Consider the following 15,860-nt stretch of genomic DNA (forward strand, 5'->3'; position numbering starts at 1 on the left):
AAGCATATTGAAATGGCATCAGGTACCTGATATGTAGCCATTGAGTGGCAAATGTATTCTTTTTCATCTCTATCAAGAAAAATCAGAAACATTACCCATTCATGTGTAATCAACAACAAATATACTTTTATATTTAGGTCTCATTTTTTATCTTTGTCTTTCTTTCTTAGTTTTATCCATCCTCATTCTTTCTGAACCTTTTCAACATTCTAGGTTTTCCTAACTTCGATCCATAGTGATAAATAATTTGGCTTTAATTGGTTTCATTGGCTCTTTTCTACTCTGAACATCCTGACCACCCCAAATCTAAAACTGGCTTTCTTTTAGCCACAATTCTAGTCAAACCACATTGATACCCATGGAGAGTATCCAGAGATCCAGAAAGATATTGTACTGTAATTTTTAGACCAGCTGATAGTGTCAAAAAAATAAAAAGAAGCCAAGGATTTTCTTCAGGTAAAACCTTATGAATGTAATGGAATCAACCCCTTGATCACCTTAGCATTGCTCTTGAGATAAGCATGCGTTCTTAACTTGTCAAAAAGACCTTCCATGATCTGTCCTCTCTTTCCTTTTCCTCAAATCACCTGTTCCCTCTTCCTTATCTCAAACTACCCTTCTTCCTCATTCAGTGATCCAACCACACCGGCTTTGTCCTAGTTACCAAATTTACTATATAATCCCTGCCAGTGGGTGGTATGTTGTTGAAGGCATCCCTCATTAAAATTTCGTGAACAAATTTCAAGTTCAATATTAATAGTATAATTTTCATTTTTAAAAGATATATTATCTTTAATACTTAACTCACTGAAGATATTTGGATTTACATATCTGGAAGAGATCAAATTTTATAATAATGATCCTTCGTTGCTTAGGGAAAAAGCAAATATTCATTTCTTACTGTTTCATCACATGAAGGTGTGTGCATCTCAGCAAGTATAAAGTTTTTGAAGTCTTCACTGAAAACAAATTCTTGGAAACTCTGAGGTATGAAAGAGGCTGTTGACTCATTTTCTTCAATCAGATTTCTATATACCTTTGTTTGAGGTCGAGCTGAACCTTTCAATATTATATAAAATCCATCATTTCCAACCACTGAAACAAAACAAAACCAAAAAAGCTATAATGTTGACTTTATTCCCCAGGCTCTTTGATAGAGACATGACCTCAACACATATTACTTGCTTTGCTTTTAGTAGATTTCTTTTAATTTATGCAATTAGAACTCTAATGTAGCATTTAGGCATTCACAAATAATTTACTCAAATAAACAGAATAGCAAAAACATGTCTCCACATTCAGAAAATTCTTTTTTGACAATTATAATAATCAATCCTCTTATGGAACTGATAGATTCTAGAAAAAGAACCATGGTAACATATTACAATTAATAGATTTAAGACATTTTAAGAAAAATAGGATCAGAAAACTCCTTGAAGTTTTTAAGATGTTAACTCCCCCTCAAAAATGCAATTTTGCTTATTTTGTATAAGTAACTATATAATTATTAATTTTTATTTGTCTTTCCTCTGGATATGATGATGATTGCTCATAGAAGCTAGTTTAGAAAGGGAGATAATTATTAGGAAGAAGAGTTTTTTCCAGTATTTCTCCTACTCCACATTGTAACTCTCCATAATCTGTTGTCTAATTCCAATTCCTAAAGTTTAACTATGTTTCTGTAAGTCTGGTTGGTTTATTCAGTTGTGAGCATTTTGAATACAACTTAAATCTGTTCTAGTTCTTCTGAAGCCTGACCTTTTAAAGAAGCAGAGCATGGGGACTGGATGATGTCATTTTCCAATTGTTTACATTACTTTATAGGATTGGAGCAAATTATTCAAGTGCTGTGAGAACAGCTTTTCTTAAATTTTGCTTATTAGCTTGCTATAAATAGAAACTTTACAAATTGATTTTTAGGAACAATTGTGGGTTTGTTTGTTTTTTTATGCATAAGAGATGACAATTGCTTACCTTCTCTGCTTTTTTCTAAACGAGTGCTTTATTAATGGGTCTTTCTTTTTTTTTTTTAAAGATTTTATTTATTTATTCGACGGAGATAGAGACAGCCAGCGAGAGAGGGAACACAAGCAGGGGGAGTGGGAGAGGAAGAAGCAGGCTCATAGCAGAGGAGCCTGATGTGGGGCTCGATCCCATCACGCCGGGATCATGCCCTGAGCCGAAGGCAGACGCTTAACCGCTGTGCCACCCAGGCGCCCCAGTTAATGGGTCTTTATTGGTAACCATCTGTACACAGTGACTACAGGATAGTGATTTTCAGTCTTCTTTAAAGCAAGGGTCATGTTTGCTTGAATGCCTGAACTTAAAATAGAGTCCTTTCTGGATAGCATGATATCACTTCTTACTAAACATCTAATCTACAGTGAAGGCACTGTAGAAACATTGCTTTTAAATAGCTATCAGGTGAGCTATATGAGAACTACATTGTAGAAAGTACACTATAAAGGTAAAAGATAAGAAAATTTTGTTAAGAGTAGTAATGATTTTGACCAATTACCCATGCGAAAAAAGCAGTCGGGTGAAACGTGTATTCCAATAAATACAATTTGTATTCTGTTTTTGTATAGAGTTAACTGGCACTTCTTAGCATAGAATAAAACTTGTAGAAAGAGGTACATTGTGTGAAATTATTTTATTCCAAGGGCTGCCAGTTGCTTACCCAATATGAATAGTCTTTTCCTTTAGTAACAAAAGAACAATTTTATTGGGAGTCTGTGTCAATTTAAAAATTACATTTTGCCAATACTTTACATGTGTGGCCCTGAGACATGATTCTGATTAACAAAACAATGGGAGAACTTTTGCTTTCCAAATATGCATGTCACTCCTTCCTGGATACCTAGAACAAAGATACGATGTTGGAGCTAGAGAAGCATCTTGCAACTAAAAGGAACTGGCAAGGAGAACCTCAGGAAATTCACCCTGACACCTTTAAATCATCTTGTGACTTCTCATTATGTAACATAAATAAATCCTGAAATTTTTTAAACTAGTGTCTTTTAGTTCTCTATTACTCACAACTGAACACAACTGCTTTGAATATTGTTGTAATTTCACTTAACTCTAACCATAATATATGTTTGCCTTACTGATGGACATGACTTTTCTGTTGCTCTGAAGAAAACCTTCCTTTTCCTTCAGGGTTTGGCCTGGTGACAGTGAATTTGACTAAATAATCTCTATTTACAATGCATTAATTTTCACATTTACATTCAAAAAATATCTGTAATATTAAGGAGTTAATATTTAAGTCCTTTAGGAATTAAACTAATGGGGGAGTAGAATTTGAGATTCATGGAAAATATTTTGATCAGAAAATATTTTATCAACCCTCAGATTATAACTTACAAAAAATAAATCAAATTAAGCTATTCTGGCAGCTGCTAACTCCACTTATATACAAAGACAATGATTGTATTTGGGGTGCCTGGGTTTCTCAGTTGGTTAAGCATCTGCTTTTAGCTCAGGTCATGATCTCGAAGTCTTGGGATCAAGTCCCATATCCTGCTCCTTGCTCAGCAGGGAGCTTGCTTCTCCCTCTGCCTGACTCTCTCCCTCTTTCTCTCTCTGTCAAACAAATAAAATCTTTTAAAAAAATGAATAATCAAAAAAAGTATGGAATATAATAGAATAATTAACAGAAAATTCTCAGAATTCAAGTAACATCTGAAATTGGCCCGCAAATATATAGATAAATGATATACACACAATTCAATAAGTCTAGAGAAAAAAATGCAATAGAGTTAAGCTCTCAAATAACAATTGAAATATAACTTAAAAATCACAAAGGGTGTTAAAATTATGAATTGTAACAAAAATATATTTATTAGAAATGTAAGATAAATATAAGCTTTTGAAATTCCTAAGCAATGAGAAGGAGCCTGTAACATATGCTCTTAATTCATATTTTCAAAATACACAAAATTACATTATATAACTTTTTAGAGAAAAAAGCACTCCAAGCATCTAAGAAAAATCTGACTATAAAAATTAAAACAATACAGATCGAAATGGCATTAAATCTTGATTCCCAGGCCTTGCAAAAGTAAAAGAATTCAATAAAATCAAATTGTTTAAGAAGAAGTTTCATACTATTATTTATCTAGCCAACCTCCATGACATGAAAAGGCAAAAAAAAAAAAAAAAAAAAAAACACAGAAAACAAACCCAAAACATATATTTTCATAAGGACTTGAAGAAATTTCCTAGTGCAGGACAGACCTTGTGTCTTAAAGTATCTTTTAACCACACTTGAATAAGCTGAACAAAAGCCATTCAAAAGGAATTGAGAATACTAATAAGGGAAAGTTTACTCATTTTGGTACTGACTTTCCAAAAGGTTAAAGGCCAAATACAAAGTTTGATTAAAGCAAACATGTTTGCGAATTCCCGGCCAAGAATCTCCTGCTCTCTGGTTCAGCTAAAATCAACCATTCTGAAAGTATTTAAATGCTTCAAAGAACTATAATTGGAGGAATAAAGTAATATTGTCACCTGGATAATTTTTACTTGGCCTATAAAATGAGTTTAAGTGTTATCTATTTACCAGGGAACCCTCTGCTGACCTCTGCCTTGCTCCCATCCATCCTAATTAATGCCCCTCCTCTGTGATCTTTTTTCACAGAATTTCTGTCATGACACTGCATTTGCAGTGTCTGCCAACAGATTCTAACCTCTTGGAAAAGGATCTCTAACTTTGATCTCAGTCCCTCCAGCCCAGAGCACACTGCCTGGATTACTCTAGGCATTTAGCAAATACTCGAATGAATGAAAACTTAATTAATGATCCTTATTGCATTTTTCTCCAAAGAATCTTATAAAACATTTAGGGAACAACTCGTTTTTTTTTTTTTTCCTTAGAATTCTGTCTATTGAGATATAAGATAAAATTCCTTGATGGCCTATTTTCTTCTCAGTCCATTAGGTGGGAACTTAGGAAAATACCAGAAAGTTATCTGACTTTTAAGCCAGGTGGTTTGATTCATGGAATCCTCATTATAAGGTTTAAATGGTCCCAGAGATAACGTAACAAAAGCAATGAATAACCTTTTCACAACTTTTATTATATTAAAATATCTTTGGAGATAGGATTTTGCTCTTTGGGGCAATTTTTCTTCCCATAAGGTACCAGGAGAAGTTATTTGAAGCCTATGTCTCATAACCTTTTTTTGAATACTGCTATAACCTGTGGAAGATAATCTACAAATAATACTGGATATTTATTTTAAGATTTTTTTCAAAAAACTCAAATAAATAAATCTAGAGCTAAGTGGAAGGGATGAAGAGAAATTTATTTCATTTTATTTTGGGCACTGACCTTCCACTGGAATAGTATTAATACTGACACTTCCTGTCAAATATTTGTAGAGATTTCATAAAGGGAGAATTTATAATTTCATAAATTATTGGTGATTGTTTTTAATAACCTTAAAACTTATTACTTGATACTTTTACATAGTTCTTCTAACAAAACAAAACAAAAAAACACTGAGAAAATTCCGTATTTCAAATTGCTTGTTCATACCCATAACATGCATATTAAGACCAAGCCCCAGGCACCTGGGTGGCTCAGTCTATTAAGCGTCTGCCTTCAGCTCAGGTCATGATCCCAGGATCCTGAGCAGGCAGAGGGAGAAGCACGCTTCCCGCTGAGCAAGGAGCCTGATGTGGAACTGGATCCCAGGATTCTGGGATCATGACCTGAGCCGAAGGCAGACACTTAACTGACTGAGCCACCCAGGCATCCCTACGATATTGTTTTAGAAGTTAGTGAAGAAATAGAATGAGGGAAAATTGGGTAAGAAGAAAAAAGATGGAGGCAGGAATATATTAAATTACAAAGCAAAATCTGTAAAATGCTATATATTTGCGAGGAGACAGTACTGGGTCAATGGACAATTTTTACTCCATTTTCCTAACTTTAAATTTTTTAAAATATAATCAGTTACCTGATTTAGCAACTACAAGAGATTTTTTAAAATGACTTGACTGGAAGTCTCAATACCACTGAAGATATTCCTCCCAGGAGTTCTCAAAAAAAGAAAACAATGTATTGTAAACAACTAAATTTTTCACAAAACACATTATTTAAAATATCTTGTACCAGGTTATAACAAGAGATTATTTCTAAGGATTTAAAAATCATTTCTACATGGGAAGATCAAAAAGGATGGCATCATGGTATATGACCGTGGGATTCACTTGTATAATCCAAAGTAAGTGTTACTTTATCTGATAGAATGAGTGAATGACATGTATTTTCAGACTATCATTCAACAATAATTACTGTGTTCTTAGACAAATTTTGAATCAATACCATGTATTCAAGAATGCATTGGTTGGAAATTACCTACTACTGATTAATGAATACATTCACTTGTCAAATATTTACTGAGTGACTATTTTGTCCAAGCACTGCAGGTGAGGCCATATTTCAGATTAAGAAGCTAAGTGTGTTAGAGTCAGCACTGTTTTTGCGTGAGGTGAGGAGAGAGGATAGCTTGGAAAGCTGAAGAACTTGAGGACAAGTCATGCCTGAAGAAAGTGTTATGGTTATCTATGCCTAGAGGCATGCAGGTGGTAAATTAAGAATTTTTTACCTCTAAAAATAAATGAACACATCTACAACACACAAAGAATATGTTTTTCCTGACTCAAATTACATAAAATTGAACACTTTAAAGTAGTTATCAAAGGCTTTCTGGTCTATTAAAACAAAAAAAAAAGTCCCAGTTAAGTTTTTAAAAAATACCTTTTCTTAAATACAACTTTCAAGTAGATTTTCTACTATTTTCTGGTTTTAAAATATATCCCTGGATAGCAGGGTGAAGTTTTTGTTCATGGTTGTTAATAAAAATCAATTAATCTTGAAATAAATCTATATAATTCATAGTTTGAACTTTAGAATTATTGGCTTATCCAAAGTCATTTTTTCTAATAATAATTAAATACCACGAAGAGTTGTCTATTAATGCCACTATTTCTATTGTCTCCAAAGAATAATTTGTTATAAATCACTTCATACATTAACATTTAAAGATCCTTTCGCTATACATTAAATATGATTAAAAATTTCTAGTTTAAAATATATCAACAATTTTTATGAAACATCATTTACCCCAATTATATTCTAGCTTAAATCTTAATTAAAGTATATAATGACTCAAAATATTTTTTTCTGAAATTTTCACTGTGATTCCTAATGTTAAGCTAAAACACATTCTAATCCTAAATGTATAAATTTTAGTAAATTTTTAAATTTCATGGGAAAAAATTATGGATATAAAACTGAGTGATGATTTGACTCATTTCCTCTACAAAACACAAAGCTGGGGGCCAATACATCACTTAAGTAACTTTTATTATTTTACATCTTCTAACTTCTGGCTTATGAAAACTAAATACCATTATCTTCCCTATAATCACATTTTTCAATGTTCTAAGTTTTAAAATAAACATTTCTATATTATTTTCCTTTACTACTAAAAAAACCATCTTAATCATCTTGTCAGTGTCACTTTTACAAAATGTCACATTATATTCTATAGACATTCAAAAGACAAAAATTTACATTAAACATTAAATCCAGGCCAGTGCCATGAAAAGGACATAGCACATCAAGAACCATTCTGATAGTAGATAACTGCATCACCATGCAGAACTGTTTTCACACTAGAAAAGATCATAAAAGGAAGACTGCTTTCTATGATGCATCATGTGAGCAGACATTCTAGATTATCCATAAAAGAAGTGTTATCAGTTAATGTTACATACCGCTTTGGGGAAGGCTTATTGATGATATGCATTTAAAAACGGTTTCTTGATATTGTAGAATTGCAGGAGTTTAATTACTTAAGGAATTTATTTTATTTTATTTTACTTTAATTTTACTTTATGTTTTGCTTAAAGAGCCAGCAAAGGGTGTAAGAGAAAAAAGGTTGGCTTCAGGTTCAAAAGCCCTGGTTCAGGGACCCCTGTGTGGCTCAGTCGTTTAGCGTCTGCCTTCGGGTCAGGGCCTAATCCCAGGATCCTGGGACTGAGCCCCGCATTGGGCTCCCTGCTCCGCTGGGAAGCCTGTTTCTTCCTCTCTCACTCCCCCTGCTTGTGTTCCCTCTCTCGCTGGCTGTCTCTCTCTCTGCCAAATAAAGAAATAAAATCTTAAAGAAAGAAAGAAAGAAAGAAAGAAAGAAAGAAAGAAAGAAAGAAAGAAAGAAAGAAAAAGAAAGAAGGAAAGAAAGAAAGAAACAAAGAAAGAAAGAAAGCAAGCAAGCAAGCCCTGGTTCAACCCTTCACTAAACTAGGAAAGTTGAATTTCAGTCTTCAAACAAAAGAAAAGTATAAATCTATAAAGCTACAAAGCTAAGATATATCTCTCAAATAATTAATGGTGGTAGAATGAATTTATGCATCATGAAACATTGTTACTCTAATATAAGCTTTTTTTAAAAAAACCTAATAAGAAAGTTTCTTTCTCCTATGGCAGTATTCCCCCAGGTATGCTGCACAGAGCTGCTTCCTGAGGTGGGGAAAGAAAACTCAGGGTTAACTTGTTTCCAAAGTCATTTAGTGTCTATATAGTGTCCAACAGGAAATATTCAGTGCAGGCTGGCATTTTGAAGTCTGAATTCTCACACGTCTATTTCCTCAGAAAACTCATTTGTCAGAGTTAAGATGGCGGAGGAGTAGGAGACACCGTTTTCAGCCGGTCCTCCGAGTCGAGCTGGATAGGTACCAGACCAGCCTAAACACCCACGGAACCAGCCTGAGACGCAGGAAGACGCATCTGGATCTCTACAAATGAACATCTCCAGCGCTGAGTATTGAGGTACGAAGCGGGGAGCCATGAAACTGTGCACAGATATCAGAAGATAAACGGAAGGGGGAGGGAGCCGCCGCGTTCGGGTGCCGGGAAGCGGTAGCCACTTGCACGGGAGAGCGGGCGGGGCTCGCGGACGGCACCCGCAAAACAGCAGACTGAGACCGTGAGCCGGGTGCGCGCGCCACCAGGCATCTCGCGGAACACCGGAATCCCGGTGCGCTCACTGGATCCAGACTGAGACCGGGAGATCCGGGAGCGCGCGGGGCGGCTGGCGGCTGGCGGCGTTAGAAACACAAAGGACAGAGACGCGCCGACCCTGGAAGTGAGGGCTGGGACGCCGGGTGTGGGGCGCACATCCCGGACGCTGCAGGGTTGAGCAGCACCAACAGAAACAGAGTTAAAGTGGCCAGAACATTAGTAGAGAACGGGCCTCAATCCCTCTGATCTGTGACAGAGGCTGAAATTTGGCCGCTGCTGCTCTGACTCTCAGAAGAGGCACAGCAAACCGCCAGGGAAAGCCGCCAGAGAACAAAAGCCTGGAAATACCGGCTCAGGGAGCGCCCATCCCCATCCCCCCTCGCAGGGGACGCCGAGACTCTACCCAAACAGGGCTGCCTGAGTATCGGCGCGGCAGGCCCCTCCCCCAGAACACAGAAGGCAGGCTGAAAAATCAAGAAGCCCACAACCCGGGCGCCTGGGTGGCGCAGTCATTGAGCGCCTGCCTTCGGCTTAGGGCGTGATCCCGGCGTTCCAGAAAGGAGTCCCTCATCGGGCTCCTCCGCTGGGAGCCTGCTTCTTCCTCTCCCACTCCCCTGCTTCTGCTTCTGTTCCCTCACTCGCTGGTTGGCTGCCACATAAATAAATAAATAAAATCTTTAAAGAAGAAGCCCACATCCCTAAGATCCCTATAAAACAAGGGGCACGGCCTGGGACCCAGTCAATAATTTGGGCTCTGGAAACCCCGCAACCTCTCTTCATCAGAATGACAAGAAGGAGAAGCCCCCCCCCAGCAAAGAAAAGACAGTGAGTCTGTGGCCTCTGCCACAGAAATAATGGATATGGATGTAACCAAATTATCAGAAATGGAATTCAGAGTAACGATGGTCAAAATGATGAGTAGAATTGAAAAAACTATTAACGAAAAGGTTACTGAGAATATAGAATCCCTAAGGACAGAAATGAGAGCGAATCTGACAGAAATTAAAAATTCTATGAGCCAAATGCAGGCAAAACTAGAGGCTCTGACGGCTAGGGTCGCAGAAGCAGAGGAACGGGTTAGTGAATTGGAGGATGGGTTAATAGAGGAAAAAATGAAAATAGAAGATGGTCTTAAAAAAATCCACGCCCACGAATGTAGGTTACAGGAGATTACTGACTCAATGAAACGATCCAATGTTAGAATCATCGGCATCCCCAAGGGGGTGGAGAAAAACAGAGGTCTAGAAGAGATATTTGAACAAATTGTAGCTGAAAACTTCCCTAATCTAGCAAGGGAAACAAACATTCGTGTCCAAGAGGCAGAGAGGACCCCTCCCAAGCTCAACCATGACAAACCTACGCCACGTCACGTCATAGTGCATTTCGCAAATATTAGATGCAAGGATACAGTATTGAAAGCGGCCAGGGCAAAGAAATTTCTCACGTACCAAGGCAAAAGCATCAGAATTACGTCAGACCTGTCTACACAGACCTGGAATGAGAGAAAGGGTTGGGGGAGCATATTTAAAGCTCTTTCAGAGAAAAACATGCAGCCAAGGATCCTTTATCCAGCAAGGCTGTCATTCAGAATTGATGGAGAAATAAAGACATTTCAGAATCGCCAGTCACTAACCAATTTTGTAACCACAAAACCAGCCCTACAGGAGATATTACGGGGGGTTCTATAAAAGTAAAAAGGCCCCAAGAGTGATACAGAACAGAAAGTCACAGCCAATACAAACAAAGACTTTACTGGCAACATGGCAACATTAAAATCATATCTCTCAGTAATCAGTCTTAATGTAAATGGTTTGAACCATCCCATAAATGCCACAGGGTTGCAGATTGGATAAAAAGAAATGACCCATCCATTTGCTGTTTACAAGAGACTCATTTCAAACCCAAAGATGCATTCAGACTGAGAGTAAGGGGATGGAGTACCATCTTTCACGCAAATGGACCTCAAAAGAAAGCTGGGGTAGCAATTCTCATATCAGATAAATTGGATTTTAAACTACAGACTATAGTTAGAGATGCAGAAGGGCACTATATTATTCTTAAGGGAAGTATTCAACAAGTGGATATGACAATTATAAATATATATGCCCCCAACAGGGGAGCAGCAAGATACACAAGCCAACTCTTAACCAGAATAAAGAGACATATAGATAAAAATACATTAATAGTAGGGGACCTCAACACTCCACTATCAGAAATAGACAGAACACCCTGGCAAAAACTAAGCAAAGAATCAAAGGCTTTGAATGCCATACTCAACGAGTTGGACCTCATAGATATATACAGAACACTACACCCCAAAACCAAAGAATACTCATTCTATTCTAATGCCCATGGAACATTCTCAAGAATAGACCATGTTCTGGGACACAAAACAGGTCTCAACCAATACCAGAAGATTGAAATTATCCCCTGCATATTCTCAGACCACAATGCTCTGAAATTGGAACTCAACCACAAGGAAAAATTTGGAAGAAACTCAAACACTTGGAGACTAAGAACCATCCTGCTCAGGAATGACTCGATAAACCAGGAAATCAAAAATCAAATTAAACAATTTATGGAGACCAATGAGAATGAAAATACAACAGTCCAGAGCTTCGGAGTTAAGATGGCGGAGGAGTAGGGGACCCCTTTTTCAGCCGGTCCCCTGAGTCGAGCTGGATAGGTACCAGACCAGCCTAAATAACCACGGAATCAGCCTGAGACGCAGGATGATGCATCTGGATCTCTACAAATGAACATCTCCAGCGCTGAGTATTGAGGTACCAAGAGGGGAGCTGTAAACCGTGCACGGATATGGGAAGATAAACGGAAGGGGGAGGGAGCCGCCGCGTTTGGGCGCCGGGAAGCGGCAGCCACCTGCACGGGGGAGCGGGAAGACACACAGAGGGCACCCGCGAGAGAGCGGACTGAGACCGGTGAGCCGTGAACGCGAGCGCCACCAGGCATCTCCCGGAACACCGGAATCCCGGTGTGCTCACAGGATCCAGACTGAGACCGGGAACTCCCGGAGCGCGCGCGGGGCGGCTGGCGGCTGGCGGGCCACCTGCACGGGGGAGCGGGCGGACTCGCGGTCGGCACCCGCGAAACAGCAGACTGAGACCCTGAACCGGGTGCGCGCGCCACCAGACTTCTGACGAAACTCCGGAATCGAGGTGTGCTCACCGGGCATAGACTGAGACCGGGAGACCCGGGAGCGCGCGGGGTGGCCGGTGACTGGCGGCATTAGAAACACAAAGGACAGAGACGGGGTGGCCGGTGGCTGGCGGCATTAGAAACACAGGACAGAGACGCGCGGGCCCTGGAAGTGAGGGCAGGGTCCCCGAGTTGGTGCGCACATCCCGGGACGCCGCAGGGTTGAGCAGCACCAACAGTAACAGAGTTAAAGTGGCCAGAACATCAGTGGAGAACGGGCCGCAATCCCTCTGTTCTGCGACAATACAGCCTCTGCTGCTCTGACCCTCAGAAGAGGCATAGCCGGCCGCCAGGGAAAGCCGCCAGAGAACAAAAGCCTGGAAATACCGGCTCAGAGAGTGCCCATCCCCATCCTCCCTCGCAGGGGACACGGAGACTCCACCCAAACAGGGTTGCCTGAGTATCGGCGCGGCAGGCCCCTCCCCCAAAACACAGAAGGCAGGCTGAAAAATCAAGAAGCCCACAACCCAGGCGCCTGGGTGGCGCAGTCATTGAGCGCCTGCCTTCGGCTTAGGGCGTGATCCCAGCGTTCCGGAAAGGAGTCCCTCATGGGGCTCCTCCGCTGGGAGCCTGCTTCTTCCTCTCTCACTCCCCTGCTTCTGTTTCGTTCTTGCTGTCTGTCTCCCTCTCTCAGATAAGTAAATAAATAAAATCTTTAAAGAAGAAGCCCACATCTCTAAGATCCCTATAAAACAAGGGGCACGGCCTGGGACCCAGTCAATAATTTTGAGCTCTGGAAACCCCGCAACCTCTCTTCATCAGAATGACAAGAAGGAGAAGCCCCCCCCAGCAAAGAAAAGACAGTGAGTCAGTGGCCTCTGCCACAGAAGTAACGGATATGGATGTAACCAAATTATCAGAAATGGAATTCAGAGTAACAATGGTCAAGATAATGAGTAGACTTGAAAAAAGTATTCAGGAAAATATTACTGAGAATATACAATCCCTAAGGGCGGAAATGAGAGCGAATTTGACAGAAATTAAAAATTCTATGAGCCAAATGCAGGCAAAACTAGAGGCTCTGACGGCCAGGGTCACGGAAGCAGAGGAAAGGGTTAGTGAATTGGAGGATGGGTTAATAGAGGAAAAATTAAAAATAGAAGATGGTCTTAAAAAAATCCACGCCCACGAATGTTGGCTACGGGAGATTACTGACTCAACGAAACGATCCAATGTTAGAATCATCGGCATCCCCGAGGGGGTGGAGAAAAACAGAGGTCTAGAAGAGATATTTGAACAAATTGTAGCTGAAAACTTCCCTAATCTAGCAAGGGAAACAAAAATTCGTGTCCAAGAGGCAGAGAGGACCCCTCCCAAGCTCAACCATGACAGACCTACACCACGTCACGTCATAGTGCAACTCGCAAATATGAGATCCAAGGATACAGTATTGAAAGCGGCCAGGGCAAAGAAATTTCTCACGTACCAAGGCAAAGGCATCAGAATTACATCAGACCTGTCTACACAGACCTGGAATGAGAGAAAGGGTTGGGGGAGCATTTTTAAAGCTCTTTCAGAGAAAAACATGCAGCCAAGGATCCTTTATCCAGCAAGGCTGTCATTCAGAATTGATGGAGAAATAAAGACATTTCAGAATCGACAGTCACTAGCCAATTTCGTAACCACGAAACCAGCCCTACAGGAGGTATTACGGGGGGTTCTATAAAAGTAAAAAGGCCCCAAGAGTGATACAAAACAGAAAGTCACAGCCAATACAAACAAAGACTTTACTGACAACATGGCAGAATTAAAAGCATATCTCTCAGTACTCAGCCTGAACATTAATGGTTTAAATTCTGGTTTCAAACGCCACAGGGTTGCAGATTGGATAAAAAGAAATGACCCATCCATTTGCTGTCTACAAGAGACTCATTTCGAACCCAAAGATGCATTCAGACTGAGAGTAAGGGGATGGAGTACCATCTTTCACGCAAATGGACCTCAAAAGAAAGCTGGGGTAGCAATTCTCATATCAGATAAATTGGATTTTAAACTACAGACTATAGTTAGAGATGCAGAAGGGCACTATATTATTCTTAAAGGAAGTATTCAACAAGTGGATATGACAATTATAAATATATATGCCCCCAACAGGGGAGCAGCAAGATACACAAGCCAACTCTTAACCAGAATAAAGAGACATATAGATAAAAATACATTAATAGTAGGGGACCTCAACACTCCACTCTCAGAAATAGACAGAACACCCTGGCAAAAACTAAGCAAAGAATCAAAGGCTTTGAATGCCATACTCGACGAGTTGGACCTCATAGATATATATAGAACACTACACCCCAGAACCAAAGAATACTCATTCTATTCTAATGCCCATGGAACATTTTCAAGAATAGACCATGTTCTGGGACACAAAACAGGTCTCAGCCGATACCAAAAGATTGAAATTATCCCCTGCATATTCTCAGACCACAATGCTCTGAAATTGGAACTCAACCACAAGGAAAAATTTGGAAGAAACTCAAACACTTGGAGACTAAGAACCATCCTGCTCAGGAATGACTCGATAAACCAGGAAATCAAAAATCAAATTAAACAATTTATGGAGACCAATGAGAATGAAAATAGAACAGTCCAAAACCTATGGGATACTGCAAAGGCAGTCCTAAGGGGGAAATACATAGCCATCCAAGCCTCACTCAAAAGAATAGAAAAATCTAAAATGCAGTTTTTATATTCTCACCTCAAGAAGCTGGAACAGCAACAGAGGGACAGGCCTAATCCACGCACGAGGAAGCAGTTGACCAAAATTAAAGCTGAAATCAATCAAGCAGAAACCAGAAGTACAGTAGAGCAGATCAACAGGACTAGAAGCTGGTTCTTGGAAAGAATCAATAAAATTGACAGACCACTGGCAAGACTTATCCAAAAGAAAAGAGAAAGGACCCAGATTATTAAAATTATGAATGAAAAAGGAGAGGTCACGACGAACACCATTGAAATTGGAAGGATTATTAGAAATTTTTATCAACAGCTATATGCCAATAAACTAAGCAATCTGGAAGAGATGGAATCCTTCCTGGAAACCTATAAACTACCAAGATTGAAAAAGGAAGAAATTGATTTCTTAAACAGGCCAATTAATTATGAAGAAATTGAGTCAGTGATAAACAACCTTCCAAATAACAAAACTCCAGGCCCGGACGGTTTTCCTGGGGAATTCTACCAAACATTCAAAGAAGAAATAATACCTATTCTCCTAAAGCTATTTCAAAAAATAGAAACAGAAGGAAAGCTACCAAACTCATTCTATGAGGCCAATATTACATTGATCCCCAAACCAGGCAAAGACCCCCTCAAAAAGGAGAATTATAGACCGATTTCCCTAATGAATATGGACGCCAAAATCCTCAACAAGATACTTGCTAATAGAATCCAACAGTTCATTAAAAGGATTATCCACCACGATCAAGTGGGATTCATACCTGGGATGCAAGCGTGGTTCAATATTCGCAAATCAATCAGCGTGATACATCATATCAACAAGAAAAGACTCAAGAACCATATGATCCTCTCAATCGATGCCGAAAAAGCATTTGACAAAATACAGCATCCTTTCCTGATTAAAACCCATCAGAGTGTAGGAATAGAA

At 39.4% G+C, this 15,860-nt stretch overlaps 1 protein-coding gene across 2 annotated transcripts in view; it reads right to left on the bottom strand.

Moving 5' to 3' along the window:
* CNBD1 (cyclic nucleotide binding domain containing 1) overlaps positions 1–15,860 on the bottom strand; it is a 445,210-nt gene that overhangs the window by 201,991 nt on the left and 227,359 nt on the right. The window contains exon 6 of one of the 2 annotated variants that reach the window (XM_087864416.1): positions 927–1,095. In XM_087864416.1, the coding sequence (XP_087720542.1) occupies positions 927–1,095 (169 nt within the window). Of the gene's footprint in view, positions 1–901; positions 1,096–15,860 lie in introns of both variants that reach the window. The other variant, XM_087864415.1, reaches the window with a different exon arrangement.

Source organism: Ursus americanus, chromosome 9 (genome assembly GCF_024610735.1).
Source record: "Ursus americanus isolate L20-20 chromosome 9, mUrsAme1.1.p, whole genome shotgun sequence".
Taxonomy (NCBI): Eukaryota; Metazoa; Chordata; class Mammalia; order Carnivora; family Ursidae; genus Ursus; species Ursus americanus.